This window comes from Mauremys mutica, chromosome 7 (assembly GCF_020497125.1).
Source record: "Mauremys mutica isolate MM-2020 ecotype Southern chromosome 7, ASM2049712v1, whole genome shotgun sequence".
Classification (NCBI taxonomy): Eukaryota; Metazoa; Chordata; order Testudines; family Geoemydidae; genus Mauremys; species Mauremys mutica.
The window spans coordinates 58,297,932-58,325,382 of record NC_059078.1 but is presented as its reverse complement, the minus strand read 5'-3'; the positions used below and the strand labels follow the sequence as shown (position 1 = coordinate 58,325,382).

At 56.4% G+C, this 27,451-nt stretch overlaps 1 protein-coding gene across 1 annotated transcript; it reads left to right on the top strand.

Moving 5' to 3' along the window:
* Positions 1-1,006: 1,006 nt before the first annotated feature.
* On the top strand, positions 1,007-27,264 carry NFKB2 (nuclear factor kappa B subunit 2). The gene is made up of 23 exons (XM_045022680.1): positions 1,007-1,579; positions 14,480-14,537; positions 14,926-15,004; positions 15,620-15,660; positions 15,957-16,055; positions 16,456-16,607; positions 18,206-18,312; positions 18,713-18,871; positions 19,501-19,605; positions 20,327-20,412; positions 20,653-20,791; positions 20,962-21,081; positions 21,266-21,478; positions 21,682-21,823; positions 22,453-22,567; positions 23,050-23,257; positions 23,722-23,891; positions 24,387-24,489; positions 25,095-25,327; positions 26,160-26,229; positions 26,368-26,540; positions 26,618-26,729; positions 26,845-27,264. The coding sequence occupies exons 1-23, from the start codon at positions 1,377-1,379 to the stop codon at positions 26,982-26,984; spliced, it is 3,027 nt and encodes a 1,008-aa protein (XP_044878615.1). The 5' UTR covers positions 1,007-1,376; the 3' UTR covers positions 26,985-27,264.
* The last annotated feature ends 187 nt before the right edge of the window (positions 27,265-27,451 follow it).

Here is a 27,451-nt window from a genome sequence, read left to right as displayed (position 1 = left end):
GTGGATCCTAACCTAACTCAGGACATGAACAAAGTCAGCCAGTCCTACCAAGTGTATGTCATCTGGTCTCCTTACGAGACCACAGGAGGAGGGGCTGATGGGGGTGAATCTTAGATGTGTATGAGTGTGAATGTAACCGATGTGTATTTTTTCCCCCTTGACAGGGGAGTTTGCTGCTGCTGCTGTGTGTGTGTTAATGGGGCTCTGCTTCATGATTTGCCCACCTCTCAAAGGGAATTGCCCTGTAAATTCACCAGGCATGTGGTTCAGAGTGGAGTGCGAGGAATATTTTATATGTAATATATGGAAAATATATGTGGAAAAATCAATTTGCAATAATAAAATGGAAAACCAGCCAGATGTGAAGAGTTCACTTTCTTCCCAGAAGGAACAGCACTGGTGGCCTGAACATAGCAAGTACCCAAATCTCTATGGCAGTAGTTCCTGAACTGTGGCCAGTGGCCCACCAGTGGCTCTCTGAGCCCTTGCTGGTAATACGGGTCTGGCACAGTTCTGTTTCCAGCTATTCAGTAGCATTTAAGAGTGAGATTTTCCAAAGCACTGCACACAAGTCCCAGGGAAAGATTGTAAATCACTCTGACGTGGCTGAAACTCCCACCCCAAATATGTCATTTTCCTGGTACTCCCTTTCCATGTGGTGGTCCCAGGGACGTTGTTTGATCATTCGGGCCCTGCGATGGTGAAGGGGCGGGGCCATGTTTGGGTGACAGTCTGCTCGGGTGCGGCCTGTGAGCTGCAGGATCCTTCTCCTGAGGCCTCAGCCAGGGGCGGCTCTACGTTTTTGGCCGCCCCAAGCAGTCATGCCCGGGAGGCGCCCCCGAGCTGCGGGAGCAGCGGACCTCCCGTGGGCATGACTGCGGAGGGTCCGCTGGTCGCGCGGCTCGGCTGGGGTTTGCAGGTCCGGCGGCTTCGCTTGAGCTGCCGCAGTCATGCCTGCGGCAGGTCTGCCGGCCCAGCCTGCCGCCCCACCCCCGGGAAAGGGCCGCCCCACGCGGGTGCTTGCCGCGCTGGGGTCTAGAGCCGGCCCTGGCCTCAGCTTCCTGCTGTGGGGCACTCTGCGAGCTGGGGAGGACGCTGCAGTTCTGCTCCCTTTGTGCCCGGTGCCGTGGAAGGGTGGAGGCGGAACTCAGGTCCTGGCTTGAGTGGTGCGGGGCATCGCCAGGTTTGCTCCCCCGAGGACACCCGAGCCGTGCAGGGAGAGGGGAATTTCACTTCCCTCCCGGAAAGGGGGCAGAGTTCAGGCAGGGGCAGTTGGCTCAGGCTGCAGGAGTCCAAGCCCGGAGTGGCCCCTCCCCGTGAAACCAGCCGTGCTCCTAGCAGCCCTGCAGCCCGGGGAACGCCGGCCCTTGGGCTCCATGCTTCACTGCTCGGCCCCCAGCTCAGCTGCAGCCCCGCTCGGGGGCCCGCGCACCCCGGAACGCGAGTGGGGGCGGGGAAGAGGAGGCCCCGCCCGGCTGGTCCCGTGGCGCGGGAGGCGGGCTCCGGAATCCCCAGGAGGCGGGGGCAGAGACGGGACTTTCCTGGGTCAGCTGGAACGAGGAGCGGCTGAAGCCGGAGGGTGAGTCCGCGGGGCTTGGGTCGGGCTCCGGGCAGGGGGGTCAGGGTGCTGGACTGGTGCCTGGGGCAGGTGTGTGTGCAGAGGTTGTTGGGGGTCAGGGTGGAGTGTGGATCAGGGTGCTGGTTTGGTACCTGCATGGGGGGGAGAGAAGGGGGATCAGGGTGTTGGTTTGGCACCTGGAGCAGGTGTGTGTGTCTAGGGATCAGAGTGGAGTGGATCATGGTGGGGGGAGTACTAGGGGTCAGGGTGGATCAGGGTGCTGGCCTGGGTTTGTGTGTTTGGGGGTGTGTGCTAGGGGTCAGGATGGGGGGGGGGGTGGATCCGGGTGCTGGTTTGGTACCTGCATGGTGGGGTGCGAGGGTACTAGGGGTCAGGGTAGGATGGCTCAGGGTGCTGCCTAGCACATGGGGCAGGGGTTGTATGTGGAGGGGTTGTTGGGGTTCAGAGCGGGGTGTGGGAGTGGATCAGGATGCTGGCTTGGCATCGGGGTAGGGGTGGGGGCATTTTGGGGGTCAGGTGACTAGTTTGGCATGTTGGGGAGGGGAGGGGAGGGGTGCAGATTACTTTTGGATTCTTTCCTTCATTTCCAGCTATTGTCCAAGCATGTAACAAATCCCTTTTGTTGTTATCTCGTTCCTGGCTAGTTAGTTGGCAGCCCTGCCTTTCACTTCCACTGCCGTCATGCCTCTGTGTGTTCCGTGTTCTAGCTAAGTTTGCTTCCTCCCAGAGTCCTCTCTCTCCACGCACTCTGTGTCAGAGTAAAAGCATTTCTCTTTCTCCATCTCTTTCCTCACTCTGGATGCAGGCTCCTCCCTCTCCCAGTTCACACTGGCCTTTGTGCCTAGTCCTCTGTTCACCGAGCCTGTATTTGCTGAAGATCTGCCTGTGTCCTCTATGTTCTACTGTGCTAAGCTATTGGCTAGTGTTAACCTCTGGTTAGTGCCTGTGACAGATCAGATTGGGGGCCCAGCAGTACAGTCTAGGGTTCTGTGCATGTCCGGCCTTGAGTTGGGTTGCCGGCTCTGTTGTGCTGGAGGTTGATAGTGTTGACATTGCTCTGCACAGTGTCTGGTGAAACACCATTGTGGGGTCCTGCATTGATTCTATTAGCGATTCCAGGCCAAATGGGGTCAATTCACAAGTAGATAGAATGGTTTTCTGTCTGCCAGCCCTGCAAACTCAGCTCGGGCTCTGAGAACCATGCTGGGATCTTTCCAGCTCATGTATCAAAAGGGATCTGCCAGTACACTTGTGAGGCCCTGTTGGTCTCGATGGACAAGCACGAATCTAGCTAACTGGAGTTCAGTGCTCAGATCTGTTAATGATGCACAAGGAAAAGCGCACAAATCTCCCTCCTGTAGCTGTGTTGGCTCTGCAGGGAAGGCAGCAAAGGCAGGCTTGTGCTCCACAGCGTTGTGCCAGCACCCTCTTGTGCTGTGCAGCGGAGGGGTTAGGTAGGGTGCATGTGCCTGCTTTGATTGGGATTGCACCAGAAGTGGAGGACCCCCTTTATGTGCGCTAACAAGCTAACCCTAGTTCTGCCCTCGCTGGAAGGGTTCCTGCATGCAGAGGATTTGCAGAATTGCACATGTAGAGGTGGGGATTTGTCCTATCCAGTCAGTTGCTATCAAGATTGGGGTCCAGGAGTGGAATGGGGTGAATTATGAAGAGTCTTTCTAGGGCCGATTGTAGGTGTCTAGTGATCACCTAGGGGCAGGGAGGCTCACGGTGCTTTGTCCTGCCTTGTTGGGAAGTGTTTGTCATTTGGGCTGGTGAAGTAGAACTTCATCTTGTGGTGGTGGCTTTTGGGCTTGCTCTGGAAGTTCCTGACATTTTCATCTCAATGGACTCGAAGGTCCTGTGTCACCCTAGGTCTGGGGCATGCCTGGATCCCTTATCAGGCCCTCCTGGGTGGGCCAGGGTGACAATGCAGGGTGTCTAGAAAGCAGTTTTCTCTGAGTCTTTCAGTGGCAGGCTTGCATTTGGGATTGAGAAGAGCTTGGAGAAGCCGCAGGTGGATTGGCTTGGTTTGAGGGACTCTACTCCTGTCTCTCCCCTGGTTTCAAGGCACCTGGTGTCTGTCTTTAGCAGTCCTGTGGCGGATGGATTGGTACATGGCTTTAATTGTGGTCCTATGTTTTGTCTCTGATCACATGTTGTAACAGTTGAAAGTATAGCCTGGGGTGCCAGACTGCTTCTCAGGTCTCTGAGCTTGTGGTTTGGAAGGGGGCGGAATCTGAGCCAGTGACTTGCCCTGGGTTTTTGAGGCCAGAAGTCCTTCTCCTTGAAAGGGGTAGAATATCCGCCCTTCTCTTCAAGTGAATCGCTTCTGGAACCACACTGGTTGGGGCAGGAGGGTTGGACGGGGGGGCGTGCAGTGCCCTTGGCAGCTGGTGGGGAGAAACATCCCAAACTTACCAAATGTCAGCCCACCAAACCCTTCACAGTGTCTGAAATTTGGGATTGGGATATCCTGTGGATGACCTGAAAATGGAACAGTCCTGGAGAATTCTGGACAGGTGGTAACTTGGCAGGATGCTGGGTCTAAGGAAACGATGGAGCTGCCTGGGATGGGGCAGGGAGAGCTGTGATAAATTCTAGGGATGGCATGAGGATGGTAAACCCTGGTGATCATACACGTGGGCGGGTGGGCTTGGGGAGAATGCATCACCCACATGCCATAGGGATTAGCTGAGAGGCAGAGCTGAAGTAGGAAGAGTTGAGGGAAACGTCATTTATAACATGAGTTCTCAATGCTCTCCCTTCTCTAGAGCCCCTTTATGGCCAAAGAACTGTGCAAGCTCCAGTGAAATACAGTCACTGCCCATGAGGGAATAACCCCTTGTGGACCTGCCCCCGCCCTGGTGGTGTTTCAGGGAGATGGGCTTCATGCAATGGCCTTGGTTAGTGTACTGCATCGGGGGAGGGAGTGGTCTGTGACTGCACTGAGGAAGGGTAAATGACCGTGCATCTTCCTGGGGGGTTGTGAAAAAGCTGGGGAATTTCTGCACTGGGAGACTGGGTGGAGAAGGGGGCTGTGATTCTGCCCAAGAGCAGTGGGTTGGGGTTCACTAATGGTTACAAGTAAAGCCTGTGCCAGAGGTTTGACAGACTCCAGCTAGACAACAGGGCAGAGGAGGAGATTCATAATTGCAACGTGCTGCAGCCTTTGCTGGACAAGCTACTAGAGCTTAATGCACTGAGGGCTTGTCTACACTACCCGCAGGATTGGTGGGCAGCAATCGATCCAGCAGGGTTTGATTTATCGTGTCTAGTATAGATGCAATAAATCGATCGCTGAGCGCTCTCCCGTCGACTCCGGTACTCCACCAGAACGAGAAGCGCAAGTGGAGTCGATGGGAGAGTGTCAGCTGACGAGTTGCAACAGTGAAGACACCACGGTAAGTAGATCTAAGTATGTCTACTTCAGCTACGCTATTCACGTAACTGAAGATGCGTATCTTAGATTGACCCCGCGTGGTAGTGTAGACAAGCCCTGAGAGTGAGAAGGAAAGGGGAGGAACCAAGGAAGAAGCAGGCTGATATGAGAGAGGGGTGTAGACCGAGCATGGTTCTAAAAGCCAGGCTGAGAACACAGGCTCCAACACCTGCTCCTCTGTGGCCTCGGGCAACTCAAGGCCTCGACTTCCCTGCCCACTGAAAGGGTTTAATACTACCTGATCCCACAGGAGGATTGTAAGTTAATTCCTTGTTTGTAACCTTGTATGCCTTGAATCTGGAGAGAGCTGTCTACTTGCTAAGCACTCATAGTAAAGGTACTGTCCCTGGTCCCCAGGAATGCATGCCAGTCGGCAGGCTTGGATGGAGTCACCCTGGAGGGCTGCAGGGACTAGCTTGAGAAGTATTGACGCCACTGGTGACTTGTAAACACAGGGAGGGTGGGTGAAGTTCCGGGGATGGGGAAAAGGCAATCCCAGAGCCAGTGGTCCAAGAAATTGGGGTGGGAGGGGGATTGAGCATAGTGGGGAGAACAGATAATGGAACAAACTGTTTTAATAAGTCAATGAACAAAGCTGTTGATTTATAAGTAAAATAATTGGAGGATTAAAAAGTAGGCAGCCTGGATTTGTCAGAACAAATGTAACTTCTGTCTGTGACTGGATGGAGAATTTAGGGAATGCTTTAGGCACAGTGAGTGTCAGCTGTAATCCGGTCCCATTGCATGCTCCTATGGCAAGGGGAGGGTTTGACTGCTCTGAGGTAGAGGGCTTTCATCTCCTTTTTGTCAGGTCAGGGGATCTCTCCTTGCCACACTTTCATGGTAAAACGATATTCTTCTTTGAGTGCTGGTCCCTATGGGTATTCGCGATAGGGTTGCACATGTGCTCCATGCACCCATGACCGGAAGAGTGATCACTAGCAGTGTTTGTGCCCTGCACCTTCTCGTGCGCTGAACCGAGGGCATAAGGGGTGCTGTGGACTGCCTGCCTTTCCAGTTCTTTCTGCCACTCATGGCTCGAGATGGAACTCCAACAACTGTCTGCAGCTTCTGTAGCATTCGTGCCTCCTCCCAGCCTAGTGTTTGGATGGGTGATGAGCATAGAGAGTGCTCGGAGGAAGTCCAATCCATCCTCAGTAACAGCAGAAAGCTGTCCATGAGAAAATGCTATGCCGTGAAGTGGAAGAGATTATCAAGCTGGTGCCAGCACCGCCACAAAGCTCCACGGGATGCTGATATTTCTACCATCTTGAGTTGTCTCCTCTCCTTGAAATCTTTGGATTTACCCATTAGCTCATTGCATGCGCACCTGGCAGCGATCAATGCTTTCCATGTTCCCACAGACAACTGCTCGATATTCTCCCGTCTTACAACCATGAGATTTCTGAGAGGTCTTGTCAGAACCTTCCCTCCAGTATTCGCACCAGCTCCTAACTGGGACATTAACCTAGTGCTGCTGGCTCTTATGAATCTGCCATTTGAGCCATTGGCCTCCTGCTCCCTTCTCCGTCTATCCCTGAAAGTAGCCTTCCCAATGGTAATCACTAGGAGAGCAGGGGAGCTTGCAGCTCGTATGAGCTTGTTTGTAGGAAAAGAACAAGTTAAAAATTACTTAAACAAGTTATATGTCTCCAAGTCACCAGGGCCTGACGAAATGCATCCTAGAATACTCAAGGAGATGACAGAGGCAATATCTGAGCCATTAGTGATTGTCTTTGAAAAGTCCTGAAAGACGGGTGAGAGATTCCAATAGACTGGAAAAGGGCGAATATCGTGCCAATCAATAAAAAGGGGAATAAGGACAACCTGGGGAATTACAGACCAGTCAGCTTAACTTCTGTACCCAGAAAGATAATGGAGCAAATAATCTAGCAATCACCTTGCAAACACCTAGATGATATGAAGGTGATAAGTAACAGTCAGCATGGATTTGTCAAGAACAAATTGTGTCAAACCAATCTGATAGCTTTCTTTGACAGGGTAACAAGCCGTGTGGTTAGGGGTAAGCAGTAGACATGGTCTATCTTGACTTTAGTAAGACTTTGGATACTGTCTTACATGACCTTCTCATAAACAAAGTAGGGAAGTACAACCTAGATAGAGCTACTATAAACTGGGTGCATAACTGGTTGGAAAACCATTCCCAGAGAGTAGTTATCAGTGGTTCACAGTCAAGCTGGAAGGGCATATCCAGTGGGGTCCCACAGGGATCAGTTCTGGGTCCAGTTTTGTTCAATATCTTCATCAGTGATTTAGATAATGGCATAGAGAGTACACTTATAATGTTTGCGGACGATACCAAGCTGGAAGGGGTTGCAAGTGCTTTGGAGGATAGGATTAAAATTCAGAATAATCTGAATGGTCTGAAGTTAATAGGATGAAATTCAACAGGGACAAATACAAAGTACTCCACAGGGAACAATCAGTTGCTCAATTTCTGTAGAGCTGGAAATGGGAAATGACTGCCTAGGAAGAAGTACTGTGGAAAGGGATCTGGGGGTCATAGTGGATCACACGCTAAACATGAGTCAACAGTGTAACACTATTGCAAAACAAAACAAAACAAAAACCAGCAAACATCATTCTGGAATGTATTAGCGGGAGTGTTGTAAGCAAGACACAAGAAGTAATTCTTCCACTCCACTCCGCGCTGATTAGGCCTCAACTGGAGTATTGTGTCCAGTTCTGGGCGCCACTTTTCAGGAAAGATATAGACAAATTGAAGAAAGTCCAGAGAAGAGCAACAAAAATTATTAAAGGTCTAGAAAACATGACCTATGAGGGAAGATTGAAAAAATTGGGTTTGTTTAGTCTGGAGAAGAGAAGACTGAGGGGGGACATAAGTTTTCTAGTACATAAAAAGTTGTTACAAGGAGGAGGGAGAAAAATTGTTCTCTTTAACCTCTGAGGATAGGACAAGAAGCAACGAGCTTAAATTGCAGCAAGGGTGGTTTAGGTTGGACATTAGGAAAAACTTTCTGGAAGTTAAACACTGGAATAAATTGCCTAGGCAGAGGTTCTCAAATTGTGGGCCACGGACCACCAGTAGTCTGTGAGCTCCATTCAGGTGGTCTGTGGCTAGTTCCCTCTAAGGTGCATGCCTGGGCGGCTGCACACAAGAGACTGAAGGGTCATCCACCTAATTAGTGGAACCGCGCAGGCGTGGCTCCACTAATTAGGTGCCTGTAACGTGGAGAAGACACACATGTAAGATAAGGTGGTAGCCTTGAGGGGGGTAGGTGGGATGGGACAGTGGGTGAGAAGGGGTGGTGGTGGGGAATTTGGGACGTGCAGGGCTGTGGTGGCCAGAGAAAAAGGTGACTTTCCCCAGCTCCAGGGCTGCGGCTGCCAGGGAGAGATGGCCCTCCTTCCCAGCCCCAGCTCGAGGGCTGCTGCGGCAGGGGAGAGACTGAGAGACACTCCCTCCTTCTCAGCCCCAGATCTGGGGCTGCTGCGGCAGGGGAGACCCCTCCCTTCTTCCCAGTCCCAGCTCAGGGGCTGCTGCGGTGCGGGAGAGAAGACTATTAAAATATGAATTGTGTGCTTTTATTTGTAGAACAAAAAAAGTTCATTATTATTAAGTTCTTTTTATATAGTGATGTTATCCAAAGCATGTTACAATAGTTAGCTAACGGTACAAACAACATTTGGAAAGATCATTAAGTGGTCCACCAAGACCCTCAGCAATTTTCAAGTTGTCCGCAAAAAAAAAAGTTTGAGAATTATTGGCCTAGGGAGGTTGTGGAATCTCCGTCATTGGAGAGTTTTAAGAGCAGGTTAGACAAACACCTGTTAGGGTTGGTCTATAATACTTAGTACTGCCTTGCATGCAGGGGACTGAACTACAAGACCTCTTGCCGTCCCTTCCAGTCCTACAATTCTATGATGGACCTTGTACGGTATTCCATATGGATTAAAGTGTCCCAATGGGTACATCCCACGTTCATCCCGAATTCCACCTGAATCAGTCCATCCATCTTCTGGTATTCTGCCAGAAACCTCATGCCACCTGGGAAGTCCCTCTATGCAGGGGACTAGATCAGATGACCTCTCAAGGTCCCTTCCAGTCCTACAATTCTATGATTCTGCATTGGGAAACTTCATTTCTGGGATGTTTGGCACAGCGGTCTTCAAACCCTCGTCCTCAGTGAGTACCTATGGGGAGCACACATCCTAGAGAACTCCAGTTACTATAAAATAAATAGCCTTCCCTTTCCCATGAAAAACATTGAACGCAGTCGTTCTTGGTGTCCAAGTAGGATCCTGTTGGGTCTGCGCTGCCCCTGTACTTGCTGTTAGTTATTGCATGAACTCTTCGGAGGACAGAGTAGAGGGCCAGCCAGGTGAATCTGTGCAGGAGATGAGGGTAGGTTGAAAATACAGCAGGATGCTGATAAATAAGACATGACCTGAGATCAGTGATATGACATCCAGTAAAGATAAATGGTGAGGAGGCCCCCATAGGGAGGAGGGATAAGATGCACAGATAGGAGAGGAATAGCTAGTTCTACACATACATTGGGTACTTCAGCAATGGATCTGTGTGTGTGTCTCTGAAACATCCATCCTTGTAGCCTCTGGGCGCTCTTACAGTATACATCTGATCTCGTGCATGGGATGCATTCCACTCCCTCCTGGAAAATGATAAGTTGTATGAGTCAGCATGTTGAGAAGCTGCTGCAAAAATAATACCTGGGATACTGGGTCATATTTATATGAGCTGCAAGCATGAAACAGTTAATCAGCTTTACTTGGCTCTGGCAGGCCCTTAATTGGAGCCATCTGGTTTTGGACAGTCAGAACAGCAATTGCTGAGCTATCCTGCAGAGGGCGCTATGTGGCTGTCGTGCTCTCACTCTCCCAAGGGGCTCCAGGCGCTTGCTCTATCCATGCAAAATTGGCCAGGGAAATGAAATTCTTCTGGCAAGTTTGATGTTGTAGCTGTCGGCACCTGTATCGCACCCAGAACTCAGTAGCTGGACTCCTTGCTCTCTGCATTCTCCATGCGTAGGAGCTCACCACAGCCTCGAAATGTATATCTTACAGGAGGTAAAATATCACTTTGCGGGTGGATGGGGAGGAAAATTGCTTACAAAGGATAGTAACTAGATAGTGTACGTCTGGGGAGCTGAGACTAGGGGATCAAGGACAGGAGATGACACATCAAACACAAGATGGAAAAGGATGCTGCTCCAGGCTGCGTATCGTCTTCTGGTTTTGTAGTCTCTTCCGTCCTGAAGGAACCCAAAGTACTTCCACAAGCTGCATCACTGAAATGCAACCATTTCTGGGGTGTAGTGCAGTAGCCCTACACTTGCTTTCTGTAGAATAGCAAATCAAGGTCTCTGGCCTTATCTTCAAGAAGCACCATGGCCTGGGCCCAGGGTATCTAAAAGAGTGTAAAGTGCCGGATGAAGATCGTGGTTGACAGCTTGGCTCCTCTGGCACGGTGGAACTCTCTATGATAAGGGTAAAGCTCATCTGTGCAGGAGCCAGACTTTCCCCAAGGTTGGCCCAAGACTGTGGAACGAACTCCCTCGGGATCTAGGACCATCCCAGACCTCCCCCCCGCCAACCTTCTGCTCCAAGAGCCAGGTGTGTTTCTTTGACCTGCCTTCACACATGTATTGCTCCATGTTAGAGTAGATGATAAAATATTACAAAAGAACACTCCACGGCACACAACCACATGACTGATGTTAGTCACGTCACTCAATGCACTGCTAGAATAAAACAACGGATTGGGGAAAGGACATTGGTGCAACCCACCCACTATCTTTTATGAAAATGCCAGCAATCCTTTAATGTCCATAGAGCGCAGACAGCCTAGCAGAAAGGGTCTATGGATCAGGCAGTCAAGCCTGTTGTGATGGGCTGGTCTAGATCTGACTTGCTGGAGATTGTCTCCCCCAATTCCAGAGCAAGATGAGGGGGTGCCATAACATGCTGTCCATGCTCTGTTCACAAGCTGCTGTTGAGCAATGGCTGAGTCCTAGGCTTGCTTTGTGATGCTGGAGTCTGCCTGCAGCCAAATAGCCCTCCCTGATCCTTCTCAGACTCCTAATTGCATCCCCAGAGGTTTCTACAGAGCTCCCCTCCCCATTTAACAGCATCTCTTTGTAGTGCTTCCATGCGACAAGACTAGCTGGTTGGACTGTGGAAGAGTTTGGCAAGGCACGTAGACTCGGGAGTGAAATGCAGCTGCAGGGCCCCACCGTGGCCATGCATGCAGGGCAGCCTGTGGTTAGACCTTGAACAGAGGGAAAATCTCCTTGAAAAGTTTTTCCTCCCTTTGACTTCTGAAGAAAATGAGTCATTGACTGTGCAATCCCCTTCCTTCCCCTCACTCTCCCCCACACACCCAAAATCCCCAGAGTGAGACCTGCCAGCAGCCAGTGATTCAGAAATTCATGGTATGAGAGCACTGAAGAATCAGAAACATGCCGCTATTGCTGAATGGTGGGGAGAAACCAATCTGGAAAAGGACTAGATGGTGCTGAGGGCTCCACTTTCCGTAGTACCACTTTCCGGCCATTCACATCTCTGATGGTTTCTGTCCCGTGGGCAAGACTTGAGCCCTGTGGCTAGCAGTGGCAGCAGAAGCCAAGGGCTGAGCGGGCCATGGAGACAAACTCTTTCTCCACCCTGCTGAGGGAGGGGAGACTCACTGGCACAGGGTGTGGGGGAAGTTTGCCCCACTGCTGCTCCGGCTGTACCTATTCTAGGTTTAGACTGAAACCTTCTGTTTTCAGCCCTGCACTCTTCAGCAGCACTGACTTGCTGTTAACACTCCCTCCTCCATGGCTGGTTTAGATGTGACCAGTTCTGAGTGTCTCAACTCCGACTGTCCAGTTCTGTAGCAGGGGTTGAGTGCCTGCTTCCCAGAGGGAGAGGGACCTCACTGCAGGCTGGGCGCATCCCCGCAGAAGCCATTCTGCTGCTATATCTGGAGCGTGGAGCGAGATGGGAAAGTACGGCCTCCCCGCATTGTTCTCTGGGCGTCTGGCTGGGTCAGAACATCAGCGCTTGAGGGTTGGGGGCGAGGAGCTGCGGAGATCTGTGCTCAGATCCCCGGATGGGGGAATAGGAGGCAGCAATTGGTGTTGGGAGTTATCCTTCAACCCTCTGTGAGTGGAGGGGGAATCAGGAGCTGTCAAGGGTGTCATGTCTGAAGTGGGAGGACGACCAGGACCTTGCTTGAAAGAGGACTGGCAGTGGTGGACTGTTTCAGTGCTTAGAGTGGGGTGAGGGGGGACAGTGGCAGTGGTGCGAAGGATGGGGCCGTGGGTGAGTGGCTCTGGAGCAAGGCCACGTTTTGGGGAGGGGGAGCAGTGCCAGTTAGCTCTGAGCACAGAGGGTGTTCTATCCATGTGAAGCTACTGACAGCAGATCTCGGGGAGGTGGGAGAAGATTTGAGCTGCACCTCCCCTCCTCCCCCCTTGAGCTCAAAGTCAGTTGCATGTACACCGGGCTGGTCTGAGATGTGTTCTTTGCAGTCTGGTGTTGCGTTGCCTTACAAAGGTTTCTGTCTTTGGAGGGGCAGTTCATGGGGAAGGGACCTGTGGAGTTGGATGTAGCTTGGCATCAGAAGGTGTTATCCCTGTTGCCTTTCATCTCCAAGGATCCCAAAACACTTGACAAGCTCGCCACCTCTGAAATGCAGCCACCTCTGGGATGGAGGGGTCTGCCAGCTGGAACATAGCACGCTGCACACCAGCAGGAGGGAAGAGGGGACTTAGGTGGAGGAGGCAGGGGCAAACCCATGACGCTATAGAAAGGGCCATGGAATCTTTGCTGGACTCTCCAGCAGAGCCTGGTGCTGGGATAGCTACTCAGAGCAGAAGCGAGAGTTGGCAGTGGGGAAAGCAGGCAGCCTGCTGGAGTTTCCGGCCTAGGGCAGGGCCAACCCCATCTCTGTCTCTCTGCAGAGCCCTTGGAGTGACTGACTGATTGTGAATCTCTTGAGCTTGAGGTGAAAACTCCCTCTGTTTCAGAAGGGTAGGAAATGGTTTGCATAGCTCTCCCCAGCACCACCTCCTGGGGTCACACAGCAAGCATTGCAGCAAGCTGGCTACTCCTTTGGACTGGCACCTGACTAAGGGGTGTGTGTGTGTGTGGAGGGGCTCAGACTGTGTGTGTGTGGAGGTGTTCACAGACTCTGGGATGTGTGCAGAGGAGTCAATGTTCCGGACTAGCACGCGACTAAGGTAGGGAGTGTGTGTGCGCATGCAGGGGCTCAGATTGTGCGTGGAGGAGAGTCAGTGTGTGGACAGTGTAAACAGTGGAGTGGCGTTCGGTGTGTATGTGGGGTGAGGGGTAACTGGAGGGGTGAGTTGCAGCATGTTGTGAATAGGGCCTGGTGCGAGGAGTCAGGGAATGGTGCATTTTTGTGCATCGGGGGAAAGAGTTTTAGGGCAGCGTGTGTGTCGGGGTCAGAGGAGTCTGTGTGTGCGCAGGGGTTAGTATATGTGGTGTAGGAAGAGTTGGGGTGTATGTGTGGGGAGTCTGGGGGCATGTATGTATAGGGGGGGTGGAGGGAGCCTTTCTGGCTGAGGAGTGGGGAAGTTAGCAGGGTGGCTGGGGGTTGGGAGGAGTTTGGGAGGTGTTGGGGGGTCTGGGTAGGAGGAGTTGGCAGCAGCAGGGACAGGCAGTGAGGAGTCCAGTGGTCTGGCGGCGGGGGGGGGGGGGCAGAGGGCGTTAGTGGGCACAGGACAAGGGGGCCTGGCTGGGGGGCCAGGAGTGCCGGGGGTAGTGGCTCCATGGGCTGGGCAGTGGGGAGTCCAGGGGGCCAGTGGGGAGTCCAGGGGGCGCCATGGGTCTGGTTGGGGGGAAGAGGGGCCTGGGAATGGTCAGGGGATTGGCCCCGCAGGGCGGGGGGAGTTAGCGGGTCACCAGGGGGAAGCTGGAGGGGGCCCCGCGGGGCGGGGAGAGTTAGCCCGGGTCGGGGCACCGGGAGCTGCCGGGGGAGGGGCCCCGCGGGGCGGGGGGAGTTAGCCCGGGTCGGGGCACCGGGAGCTGCCGGGGGAGGGGCCCCGCGGGGCGGGGGGAGTTAGCCCGGGTCGGGGCACCCGGAGCTGCCGGGGGGAGTTAGCCCGGGTCGGGGCACCGGGAGCTGCCGGGGGAGGGGCCCCGCGGGGCGGGGGGAGTTAGCCCGGGTCGGGGCACCGGGAGCTGCCGGGGGAGGGGCCCCGCGGGGCGGGGGGAGTTAGCCCGGGTCGGGGCACCCGGAGCTGCCGGGGGGAGTTAGCCCGGGTCGGGGCACCGGGAGCTGCGGGGGGAGGAGCCCCGCAGGGCGGGGGCGGGCCGGCGGACCGGTGACGCGCGGGCCCGTCATTTCCAGCCCCGGGCTGGATTTCTAGGGACTTTCCGGGCGGCGCGGCCCCAACTTTCCTGCCCCCCCCGTTCCCCGCCGGCCCGCTCAGCGCTCGCCTCTCTCGCAGGCCCGGCCCAGGCCCCGCAGTGCAGCCCGGCTCCGCCATGGACGAGCCCTACAACGCGGTGAGTCCCGGCCGCCTCCCCTCCGCGCTGGGGCGGTTCAGCCTTGGGGGTCCCGCTTGGGCCAGCTCTGGGGTGGGGTGGGGTGGGGGGCTGGGGGGGGGCTCGGGAGAGGGTCTCACTTGGGCCAGCTCTGGGGGGAGGGTCCCACTTGGATCGGCTCTGGGTTGGGGCGCTGGAGCTTGGGGGGAGGGTCTCGCTTTGGCTGGCTCTGGGGTGGGTATTGGGGTGTGGCCCTCAAATGGGCTGCATCTGGGTTGGGGGTGTCACTTCTGTGCCTTGCTCATGGGAGGGGGTCTCCCCTCTTGTTCTGCCATGTGGGGGTGCACCCTGCACCCTAGGTGCTAGCAGGGTCTCAGTCTCTGCTCTCTCCCTCTCCTTCTCCATGAAGTGCCTGGATGGGATCGACTATGATGACTTCCATTTCAGCTCCCACATGATGGAGCAGAAGGAGCCGCTGATGGAGACGGGTAAGGTCCTGGCCCAGCGCTCGCTTAGGGCAGCGGCGGGGTGTGTGCGTGTGTGTCAGGGAGCTGCCTCATTCCAAGTGCCTCACCCAAGACACAGAGCGCAAGGAGCACAGGGAGAGGGGAATTCCCAAGAAGCTGGCTCACATCAAATCGTTTCTTGGGCTGACCAGGATCTTGGGTCAGAGTGACGGAGTGTGAATTCTGCTGGGAGCGGCAGGAATTCCCCACTCAGCTGTGGGGAGCCTGCTGTACGTGGCTGGCTGCAATCTCACTCATGGGGTCAGCCTGCAATCAGTTCCTGGGGGTCCCCATCCCTCCCTATGTGATCTTAGGGCTCTTGTGAGTGGGAAGGCCTGATCTGTCTCCTTCCCTCCTCAGCACGGCTCTTACCCCCCATTAATGCTGCTTCCAGAAACACTGTTATCTCACAGATGCTATGAGACCCCTTCCTGGCTCTGCTGTAGCACACAGGTGAACTGACTTCACCTCCAGCATTGACCCTGCCTCCCCCTCTTTCCTCTCCCTTTCGGCCACTGTCGGTGGGTTTTAAACCGTTGGCACCCACATGTAGATAAACGCATTTTTCACTTGGTGTCTTTTCTTTCTCTTCTCCAGCCGAAGGTCCGTATCTCATCATCATCGAGCAGCCAAAACAGGTGAGGACTCTGTAGACCATCTCTCACTGGGTAGCTGTGAGCTCCCCACAGGCAGCATCTCCTCACTTGTTCCCCACAGCGCCCCCTGCTAGAAGAACCTGGGTGGGAGTAGCTGTGAGTTCCCCTGGCCAGTGCTGTCACTCAGTCCCCCCAGTGGTCAGTAATGTGTGTATTAGGTTGGTAACTCCGACTGTCTGCAGCATGAAATTCAGGTTTTTCCCCTGATTGCCCAGTGTGTTGGGGCTCTTTGGCTGAGTGGCTCTGCAGTGCAGTGACCTGATGTTCTGGTTCTGCAGCGTGGGTTCCGGTTCCGGTATGGCTGTGAAGGCCCCTCACATGGTGGGCTGCCCGGAGCATCCAGCGAGAAGGGACGCAAGACTTACCCCACTGTCAAGGTGACTGTCATGCATGCAGGAGATGGTGCTGCTCTGCACGGCTGTGGGTACCTGGGGTTACCCGCAGCACCTTGTCTGCATATGCAGAGGTGACTGCTCTGGGGACTTGAGGAGGCATGTGAGTCTCCATGGAGATATTAATAAAGCCCTGTATGTTCGTGGTGCTGAGGACAGGACCTCTTCCTGCCCCGAGGGGCTTGCAAGAGTTCGGGGAGAAGTTGAGGGGGAGTGTGGCCCCAGGGGAGCCGTCAGCAGAGGCAGTGCTGCAACAGAGCAGGATGGTGACCCCAGGGATAGAATGCCATGGGGAGGGGGGTGGAGGTTGCAGCCTGTGCACCACTCTCCCACGCCTGCCAGGAAGAAACGTTCTGGCCTCCTCTCACCCCCCTTCTCCCATCAGATCTGCAACTACGGAGGTGTGGCGCGGATCGAGGTAGACTTGGTGACCCACAGTGACCCTCCGCGAGTGCATGCTCACAGCCTGGTGGGGAAGCAGTGCAACGAGGCTGGCAATTGCATCGTGACTGTGGGACCTAAGGACATGACGGCACAGTACGTACTGGTGCCTAGGGCTGGGGAAGGCTTGCTTGGGCACCTGGCCAGAGGCCGGTCTGTGACTGAGTGGGTACCGGGAGGTGTTAGTGTTACTCTGATGTGCTGAGCAGATAGAGCAACTGTCCTCTGCACCGCTCCACCCTATGGGATCTCCTCTGGCTCTTAGCTTGGCATCCTCTGCAGGTGTCCTGATGGCTAGCAGACAGTTATGTATTCCATGGACTTCACTTCTCATGCTTTGCACTAGGCAGCCCTTGAGCCCCAGCCCTCTGCTTTCTAGCCAGTGCCTTGTCCACCTTCACAAATGCCTAGCCCACATGGAAAGGGCTTATCCGCTAATCTGTCACGTGAAACTCCCTGGCAAGCCTTGTGCCATTGCCGAAGCCGGCAGAGCTCATAGCTGTTTGTAGCAAGTGGGGGACACCGTGAAAGAGTGAACTAATGCGCAAGAAACCCACCCCTGTGGGGGAGGGACAACTCTTTCTCTGAGGACAGCAGTTCTGTTTTGAACAGCAGGTGAATCACAAGGCACTAGTGAAAGTCCTGTAAAAACGGTGAGGTTCTCAGGAAGATGCGTGATCTCTGCTACAGAGTCTTTCCTCACAGCTAGGCTGAGGCAGGGGCTATATGTGTGGTTCTCCTGGACATTAAGCTTATTGGTCTCTAGCCCTAGTAACTTTCATTAAAAATCCAGCTCATGGCTTGTCTACAGTCTACTTGCGCTAGCCTGTGCCCTGTTGACACACGTTAACATTTCTTAGAGTGCTTTGATCTGCTCCTCTTTGAATCAGGACTAGATCAAAGCATATTAGTGGATTGGACACGGACAGTTAGACCTGCAGCAGGCTAGTGCTGCTTAGATTCAGATACCTTTGCCTGACTCGATCTGCATTCCCCCCCCAAAATCAGTGCTGTGTCCTCATACTTGCCAGGAATGTCACTCGCAGGCCTGCATGTCTAATCTCCACACCAGGTAAAGCTACTGACCGTCTGGCCTTTCCCTAGAATGCCACTGTCTGTGTATCGGCACTAGACTGATCCTTTCCCAACTGCTGTGGATGTCTTCTGCATCAAGGCTTCCTTAAATAGCCAACTCCTTGCTCCCTAAATCTTCCACCCTGCCCTGAACCCACTGGCTACCCAGTGCTTTCTCTCCCTTTGTCTTTAGCTTTGTTTCAGTGACTGGCATCCATCTCTCTCCCCTCCTGCTATAGCTGGTGAGCAGACAGCTCACAGTCAACCTGTGGAACTCCTTGCCTGAGGAGGTTGTGAAGGCTAGGACTATAACAGGGTTTAAAAGAGAACGAGATAAATTCATGGAGGTTAAGTCCATTAATGGCTGTTAGCCAGGATGGGTAAGGAATGGTGTCCCTAGCTTCTGTTTGTCAGAGTGTGGAGATGGATGACAGGAGAGAGATCACTTGATCATTAGCTGTTAGGTTCACTCCCTCTGAGGCACCTGGCATTGGCCACTGTCGGTAGACAGGATGCTGGGCTGGATGGACCCTTGGTCTGACCCAGTATGGCTGTTCTTACGTTCTTCCCCACTCTCCTGTGCTCGCTCTCTGATTGGGCCTTGGGCTTCTCTCTCTCAGATTCAACAACCTTGGGGTGCTCCACGTGACCAAGAAGAACATGATGGAGATCATGAAGGACAAGTTGAAGCAGCAGAAGATACGCAATAGAAATCAGGCGCTGACAGGTGAGGGCTCTTCCATGGTGGAGCCAGGTGCTCTGGGCACAGCAGCAAGGAAGGGTGCCCAGTAGGTCTGAGAGCCGAATTGGGGGGGAGTGGGTGTGTGGGCATGGGTCTGTCGTATGTTGCTAGGAGGGAAGGGCCATGGAATCAAGGTGGGGGGACCTAGACATGGGTTGTAGAGGGTCTAGTGACTCTGGGGATCTGGAGTGGGCCTGACCCCTTGCACAGTCTGCAGGGGAGCTGCATAGACTTGGGGGTGGGCTGATACAGCCTGCAGGAGGGATGCACTGGTGTAGGCTGTGTGCTGGTGTTGGGGAGGGAGGGCTCTGGGAGCTCTGAGCCAGAGTCCTTTCCCGTTGCCAGGCAGTCTGTAACCCAGACTTCTGCTCCCTCTCTCGTGCAGAGTCTGAGCTGCGGGAGATTGAGGTGGAGGCAAAGGAGTTGAAGAAGGTGATGGACCTGAGCATTGTGCGCCTCCGTTTCACCGCCTACCTCCGTGACAGCAACGGGAACTTCACACTGCCCCTGAACCCTGTCATCTCTGACCCGATCCATGACAGCAGTAAGTGCAGGCACTGGCCAGACTCAATGGCACCTGCTGTTGCTCCGAGCCGCAGCGGATTTAACGTGCCCAGCGCCTCCTGAAGGGAAAGATGCTGCACATGTACTTGGAACCCCCTTGGCCCAGAACTCATTGTGGGCTCTGCTCAACCCAGCTCCCCTCTCACAATGCAGGGAGTGGCCAGCAGGAGATGTGGCCTCCTCAGGGCACATCCTTGCTGGGCCCTGAACTTGCCCATGGGGTGGCAGCCAGGGAAGGGTGTGTCCTTGTTGGGAACCCTCATTTGGCAGCTTGATGGGACGTTTCCCCTGAACCCACTGATGCGAGCTAAGGGGTATTTCTCCTGGGCTGTGTTGCCAGTCGGTGGGCTCGATTGTGGCAAGTGGGTGCCTGTTCTCGCCATCACCCCTGCCAGGAGCAAGGAGCTGCCCTGTGGGGCATGCTGGGGGAAGGGAGGATGGCGGATGAGTCACAGATCAGGGACTTTGCCATGACTCATGTGTGACTCTTGGGAGATTTCCCTGACATTCTCTCCCTGTTCCCACCCCTCCCCACTGCGTTACTGCCGTGCATCCCCAGTACTGGGCAGTGCCTCTGTGGCTGAGCTCTAATGCTTTCCTGCTCCACAGAGTCACCTGGGGCTTCCAACCTGAAGATCTCCCGGATGGATAAGACAGCTGGCTCGGTGCGGGGAGGGGACGAGGTCTACTTGCTGTGCGATAAAGTTCAGAAAGGTAAGGAGCCTGCCAGCAGCCAGTTGGGTCTTTTACTGTCATTCCCCTCCAAAACCCACCTGGGCGTGCTTATGTGCTGCTCCTTGGGGGCGGGGAGTGGGGGAGACCAAGTTGTCATGTGGGGTCTCAGGGTCTCTCAGCACCCCGTGTTTCGGTAGGATGCTCTGAGGGTTAGCAGGAACTCCCTCCTTCCCATCTGGGTAAGTCTTTTTTGGAGTCAGACTGGCTGGACAGCAGGCTGTGTCTTGGTTCAATGGCCAGGTTGGTGGTGGGGGGTGAACTGAGAGAAGCTGGAGGCAGAGGCAGTGGGGGAAGATACATGTGTTTCTGGCCTGGCCTTCTGGGGAGTAGGGGGTGCCGCCTGAGATGGATTGGGTTGTAAGGAGAAAGCCCATCCGAATCATGTTGTTATTTAACATAACCCCATGACGGGCATACCTCTGCCCCGTGCCCCTGTGAGCACCACGTCTCTAAGACCTGCGTTACTTGGAGCCATTTTCGTTCATCCTTGCCGAAGCTTGTTGCTCTGGGGCTGGTGTTTGGGGTCAGGGCCGTGTTGTGCCTCACGCTTGGGGAGACAGAGGAGGATAAGGATAGTGGCTGGTTCTAAGGCAGCTGTGGGAGAGGAGAAGGAAGCAGGGCCCTTGCGCTGTGTGGGAGGGGTCAAGCAGACTGGGCGCTGCCGGAGCCCCCATGGTAACTGCCCTGCTCTCCCCCACAGATGACATTGAGGTGCGGTTCTACGAGGATGATGAGAATGGCTGGCAGGCCTTCGGGGACTTCTCCCCTACGGATGTTCACAAGCAGGTGCAGTGGGCAGGAGCGGGGGCAGGACTGCTGTATGGGTGGAGAGTGGGGGAAGGGCCCTGTGCCACCTGAGTGGCATGAGGGTTTTGGCATGGGTGGCACCCGGTTCTGCCTGCTGGGCTGGGGATGCGCTAATGCCAGGGTAGTGGGATCCTAGGGATGGCCAGGCTGTATTGCAGGGGAGTGTGGGGCTGTGAATGTGGCACCAGTGCATAACTCCCTCTCCTGGGTTGCCTGCAGTATGCCATCGTCTTCCGCACTCCGCCCTACCACAAGCCCAAGATCGACCGCCCCGTCACTGTCTTCTTGCAGCTGAAGCGGAAACGTGGGGGGGACGTGAGCGACTCCAAGCAGTTTACCTACTACCCAGTGGTGGAAGGTGAGTGGTGCTCGATGCGGAGCTCTCCAGGTTGACTTGACTCAGCTCGGAGCCACTGTCTGCTTGCAGTGAGCCCCAAGAAGGAGCCTGCGGCTGCCAGGAAAGTGCTGTCCCAGCACAGGTCGGGCTGGGTCCTGACTCTGATCCTCCCCCATGTGTCTTGCTTGCAGATAAGGAGGAGGTGGAGAGGAAGCGGAAGAAGGTGCTGCCTCAGTTCCCCCAGCACTTTGGTGGGGGCTCGCACATGGGAGGGGCCGGCGGGGGAAGCAGTGGCTTTGGCTCTGGCGGAGGTGAGTTGAGCTGTTCCCCGCTGTGGGGAGCTATGGCAGGGCAAGTTACTCATCCCAGGCTGGCCTGGGAGACCCCAACCCTCCTGATCTGCCTCAGAGCCAGCAGCAGCAATATGGGGTGTGGGGGAGCTGGCATTCCCCCAGATCCTGCCTTTGTCACAGCTCTTTCCCTCTTGGTCCGCAGGCGGGAATCTAAACTATCCATACTCCTCGGGGCTGACTTACAACAACATCTACTCGTCTGGCCCCCACCCTGTGGGCGGCTACCAAGGGGGGGTGCAGATGACCAGGGCCACCAACATGGAAGAGGAGGGGGATGGCAAGCACCTGCCTGGGGAGACTGGGAAGCAGCCCAGTCCGCCAGAGGAGAGCCACCGTCAGGAGTTGCATTACCACGGTATGGTGGGTGGGGAGACGGCGAGGGAAGGGCTGATCCCCGGGCTGGGTTGAAAGAGGGGTCTGAGGCACAGTGTGTGTGGTGGGGTGGGGGCATTCACAGGCTGTTGGCAGAATGGAGGACTGGCAATTCCAGTTAGGTGGTGGATCTTGTTGGTCCCTGAGCTGTCTGTCCAGGGGCCAATTCCTGGCTTTGCTTTCCAGCCCAGCTCTGCAGCATGAGGATGCTGGCTCTGGCTCAGCGCAGCGCTCATGCCCTGCTGAACTACTCGGTCACTGCTGACCCACGCATGCTGCTGGCCGTGCAGCGGCACCTGGCCGCATCCCAGGATGAGAACGGAGACACGTGAGTCCTCGGGGAACGGGGGTGGGGGTTTGAGGACAGTGCCAGCTGTGAAGGGCTCCGGTTTGGGCGGGGGTGGGGGGGCGGGCTTGTGCTGGATCTGTGCTCTTACAGCTTTTGCACGATCCTTTCCACTCCACCCCTGGAGACTCCCAAATGGACCCTGGGGATGGGCAGACCCAGCTCTGGCCAGGACTCCACAGAGCCCTGCTCTGGCACGTGGGGTCTAGTTTGAGCCAGCTAGCTCCCTCTCCCTCAGGAGCAGATGTCTCTCTCCAGCGACTCTGCGTTGCTCTGTAGCCTTGAGCCAGCTTCCTTTTTGGCCCAGGAAGCCAAAGCTCCTTCCATGCAGGGCATGGGACCAGATCATGTGGAATTCATTCCCCCCTGGAGTGGGGTAAGGCCATGGATGGTGGCTCAGGGCTCCATAGAGTGGAGGACCCTGTGCAGCCTCACACTGATGGTCACTGGGAGCAGGGATCTGCTGGGAAGGCCAGAATGGAGGGAGAACGGGAAGGGAGTTTGGGGCTGAGGCCCGCATGGGGCCTGGAGAGGGGGCATAGTGCCAGCTCATTGCAGTGAACGGCCGCTGAAATGCTGCTCTGAGCTCGCCATCCCCTCCTTGCCTGCAGGCCTTTGCATCTCGCCATCATCCACGAGCAGACGACTGTGATTGAGCAGCTGATCCAGGTTGTCCTCAGCATCCCCAACCAGCAGATCATCAACGTGGCCAACCACTTGCAGCAGGTACAGTGACCCCCATCCGCTCCCTGGGGCCCCACCTGCGCTGCCCGAGGCATCTTCCAGGATTCCTGCCTTTCTCTGGCTGATGGACAGTTGTGATCCTCTAGCTGGAGCCATCCTCTTCCTGTCCCTCTGCTCGCAGAGCATGACCCCAAGCTGCCCAGGCCATACCAGATCCCGCCAGAGGCCTGGCTTGCCAGTGCCGGGAGCCCTTCCTCCAGCTCCAGCTGGCTGCCTCTGGGTGTGTCCCCCACGGTAGGCAGGCTCCTTGGTCTGTAAACCACATATCCCGAGTTGAGATGCAGAACTCCCCGCTCGCTGGAGGGAGATTAGGCCGCGTTGTTGGTGTGTCTGGAAGGTGCCAGTGTGGTTGGAAGGTTGGGGGCTCCTGCTGTGAGAGCAAAGAGAGTGGGGCTGTCGGTTTGAGAGTATCCCACTGGCTCTTGGCCCCCCGGTGAGCTGGCTGTCTCCTGTCTCCCTCCCAGACTCCCTTGCACCTGGCAGTGATCACCAAGCAGCACCAGGTGGTGGGGTTACTGCTGCAGGCCCATGCGGACCCCACGCTGCTGGATCGCTATGGCAACTCACTGCTGCACCTGGCGCTCCAGACGGGCGACGAGGCCATGCTGAGGACGCTGCTGGGGCACCTGGGCTCCGCCATCCCCTGTCTGCTCAGCACACCCAATTACCATGGTGAGAGGGGACCCCAGGCAGGGAGAGCTCGGGGATGGGATGGTACTGAGCCAAGGGCAGACTGGCTCTCGGCAGGGCTCTGCCTCCCTATGGGCCAGACTTCCAAGAAAGGGCTGGAAGCCCCAAAGCTGGCCTGTAATCTGTAGGTCACTAGTTCAAACCCAGGCTTAGTGGCCTTTGTGAAATGAGACAGGGAGGGTCCCTGTAGCCCCCCCCCCCCCCCCCACCTCGCAGAAGTCACCTGCCCTGGTACATGAGCCTCCAAGCCCTTGGTGGCCATGTATCTGCGTCGCTAAAGGCCCTTGCCAGCGTGGGCCAGAGTGTGAACTCCCCTGCAGGGCAGGGCTGGGGGAAGCTTGCCCTGGTGGGGCTCCAGGTGGAGCTGGGGGAACACATCCTCCTTGTGGGGTGAGTTGAGGGGGTGACAGCCCTCCGCTGGGGCTAAAACTTGCTCCATGTTCCAGGCCTACTCCCCGTGCACCTGGCTGTGAGGGTGAAGAGCCTGGCCTGCCTGGACCTGCTGGTGAGGATGGGAGCGGATGTGAATGCCATGGAGCGGCAGGGCGGCCGGACGCCTCTGCACCTGGCCGTGGAGATGGAGAACCTCAACGTGGCCGGCCACCTGGTGAAGAAGGTACAGGGCAGGGAGCCCTCCGGATCCAGGGTGTCCGGGAGTGTGTGTGTGGGGGGGGGGGAGGGAGCGGGGGTCAAGGTTCCCCGCTCTGGTCTGCCTTGGGGCTGGGCTCTTGGGACGGGAGTGGCAGGTTCCTTGGTCGAGCTTCAGGGGGGCCTGTCGGGTTGGTGTGGGATTGGGCAGGGGGTTCAGAATTGCCCCCGACCATCTCATACTGGCTCGGTTGGTTTCCCTTAGAGCCTGTATGTGGTTGCAGTACACAGGCTGGGGTGCTAGGAGGCCTGCCTGTGGGGCATGTGGCTGCCTGGCCCTGCTGTGTGGGGCGGGGCTCTTTGCCTGTCCCTGGGCTCTCTGCTGCCCAGAGAGCACACTACCACTGCTGAGACTGGCAGTCTGCATTTCCCCCATGGTGCAGCGACCAGCATGCAGAGGCTGCGTCTCTTCTCGGTGCGTTGCTGCTGCCTGTTCCTCATTGGCTCTTGCATTTCTCTCTAGCTGGGAGCTGATGTCAATGCTCGGACGTTTGCTGGAAACACCCCTCTGCACCTGGCTGCAGGCCTGGGCTCCCCCATCCTCACCAAAATGCTCATCAAAGCAGGTAGCTCCTCTCTGCTCCCCTGGGGCTGGCAATCCCAACAGCCCTTGCCATTGCCTGCTAGACCTGTAGCACCAGGAGCTGTGCTAGCAGCATAAGGAGGCAGGCTCTTTCCGGGTGCCCCAGTGTCTGGCCCTCCCACCAAGACTGGCCTCCAGAGGAGGGGGCAGGGCTAATGGGTGGGCTCTCTGCTTGTGGTACTGGCCCAGCCAGTGGGAGGTGGCAGATGGAGACCAGCTGAGGTACAGACAGAAGTGATAACTCCAGCAGAGGGCGCTCTGCTGGCCAGGCTGGGGATGGCCTCTGGGGCGAGTGAGATCGTGATGCTGTAACCTCCTTCCTCTTCATATGCTGGGCCAGGCCAGTTGCCCTGAATCCTGGCCCAAGGAGAGGGATGTGAAATGGAAGCCGAAGCCTGCAAATCCAGGCTGGCTAACGGGCACTGGGGAGTGCATGTGAACGACCCTCCCTGGACTGAAGGGAGACAGGCGACTTGAAAGAGGTGTGAGTGCTGGGATCTGAGCCAGCCACAGCCCGGGCAGGTGGGAGGGGCCAGACCCTCTTCCGGGTACTGTGCTGTCTGGGCTCTGACCTCGCTTTGTCCCCAGGAGGGGACGTCCTCTGTGAGAACGATGAGCCGGTGAGGTCGTCCTCGTCTGAAGCCAGCAGCGACATGGACAGTGGGCCTGAGGATCAGGAGGCAGGCATGGAGCTGGGAGAGTCAGATACAGAGCACACAGATACCAGTAGCGCTGCTGAGCACAGAAGCAGGGAGCCTGGCACCCGGAGTACAAAGCAGCGCCGGAGACACACACCGCTTGACTTAACCAGGAGCCACAAGGTACAGAGCATCGGGGTTAAACCAAAGGAACTGGAGTCCCAAGAGTGTGGGTTGGCTCTGGGGAGGGAGCTGCCCTGCGAGGGAGCGGTGGGTCCCAGAGCGCTGGTTGGGCACGTGAGTCTGGCAGCTCTGCCATCTCTCCAGCTGCTGAATCCCATCAAAAGAAGCTAAAGGACAAATGTTTTGCTCTTCTGTGGCAGGTGTTGGCACCACGGTGCTGTGTGGGGTGGAGTCCCAGAGTCACTCCTGGGATGCGGGGCTTGCTATGGGATGAGATGCTGGGTGTGGGGCTCTGGGGGCTGGTCCGACCAGAGGTCTGGTGAGGCCAGTGCCAGGCTTCAAGGCGGGTGTTGGGCTCTGTAAGGGCCAGTGCAAGAATGCTGGCCCCCCAGCCAGTGGCTGCTTCCCACCCTGAAGGCTGGACCTGCATCCTGTCTAGTATTGGGTGTTTCTGTTGCCCAGGCCGCCTCGGGGCCCTGCTCAGCCCTTGGTTCCCGTGGCAGCCTTGGGCTGGTGGTGGGGAGAGGAGTGTTTGCCCTTCAGGCTCCTCTGTACTGCAGCTCCTTGAACCTGCAGCTCTGGCAGGGTGGGGTCCCAGGAGCTTCTCCTGGGCCTGTGGTGCTGTCAGGGGCCAGCAGAGCAGCAGCGTGTGGGCTCACTCCCTGCCCCTGCTCTTCCCCACTCCCTGCATGTTCTCTGGGGAGTGCTGGGAGCCCCAGCTCTGCTGGGGGAGCCCGGCCTGCACTTGTGAGCCCAGTGAGGGAAAGAGGGGAACAGGCTGTGGGGATGCTCTCGGGATACGGCTCAGACATCTTGTGTCTCTCTCTCCCAGGTGCGGGAGATCTTGCTGCGTGCCTCGCTGCAGGGCCCAGAGTTGGAGCAGCCTGCTGCCCCCAGGCCAGGTGAGCAGGGGTCCCCCTAGTCACACCCTTCCCTTCTGAGGGCTGAGCGTGCTGGGATGGCAGTGACAGCCCATCTCTGGGGCGGTGACTGGGCAGGGCTGGGCCCATCAATGGGCTGATGTGTTTTCCCCCATCTAGGGACCATCCTGTCACTCGACAGCAACACCCTGCAGGGCCTGGAGCAGTTACTGAATCAGGACCGCAGCGGCTCAGACTGGACTGAGCTGGCCCAGAGACTCGGCCTGCGCAGCCTGGTGGAGACATACAAGGACACGGCCTCCCCCAGCGGGAGCCTCCTGCTCAGTTACGAGGTGAGTCCCCCCTGCAGGGAACCCCCTCCTCTCCTTGGCCCCTTGCCGAGCCCGCTCTCACTTCCTTCTCTCCCCAGCTCGCTGGTGGCAGCCTGGGGGGCTTGCTGGAGGCACTGGACTCCATGGGGCTCAGCGAGGGAGTGAGGATGCTTCGCAAAGCGGAGACAGCCGACAAGCTGCAAAGCACAGGTAAGGGCTGGGACAGGCCTGGGGGGCAGCGGAGCGCACCTGGTGCCTCAGCCCTCTCCCTAGGGCTGGCGCACAGGAGGGGCCCTTGTCACCATGCTGGCTCTTTGCTTTTCAGAGCTCAAGGAGGACAGTGCCTATGGGAGCCAGTCGGTGGAAGAGGAGCAGCCGCCGGCCCCACCGCTGAAGCTGCACCCGCTGCCCTCTGCAGAGCTGCTGGGAGAGCCCCCCCACAGCCAGCAGCAGCAGGTGCACTGACCTGCCGGTGCCTCCCTCTGGCCCCGGGGTAGCCCGGCTGTGACTGACACTTTGGAGGGGAGGAGCTGCGGCAGGCTCGGAGCCCCTGCACCGAATACAAGTGCCTCTTGGCCCCCAAGTGGGCTGCCCGTGCCTCTTTGACTCTCCTCTGGCAGGGCTGGCCGCAGCCTGGCAGGCCCTGCTGTGCGGCACCCAGCCCCCTCTCTGCTCTTATTTAAAGATCCCTCATCAAGTTTCTTGGTTTAGTTAAATAAAGGGTGCGATTCCCAGAATGTTTGCACTGTGTCTCCAGTGTCCTGCTGAGAGCACCCTACCCAACTGCACAGGTGTTCTGAGCACTGGGGGCTAGGGGGTGTGTGCTGCTAGGGTCACGTCAGCCCTACCTGTGTCCTTTGGCCTCGCCCCTTCCTTTAAGCATAGTTCTCTGCTCCTGCCACTGATTCACTGCCAGCCTGGTTGAGTCACTT

Coding starts and splice junctions, on each gene's coding strand:
- NFKB2 (XM_045022680.1), top strand. CDS start 1,377: ATGCTTCACTGCTCGGCCCCCAGCTCAGCTGCAGCCCCGCTCGGGGGC. Junction 15,005..15,619: donor GGAGCCGCTGATGGAGACGG/GTAAGGTCCTGG, acceptor TCTCTTCTCCAG/CCGAAGGTCCGTATCTCATC. Junction 16,056..16,455: donor AGACTTACCCCACTGTCAAG/GTGACTGTCATG, acceptor TTCTCCCATCAG/ATCTGCAACTACGGAGGTGT.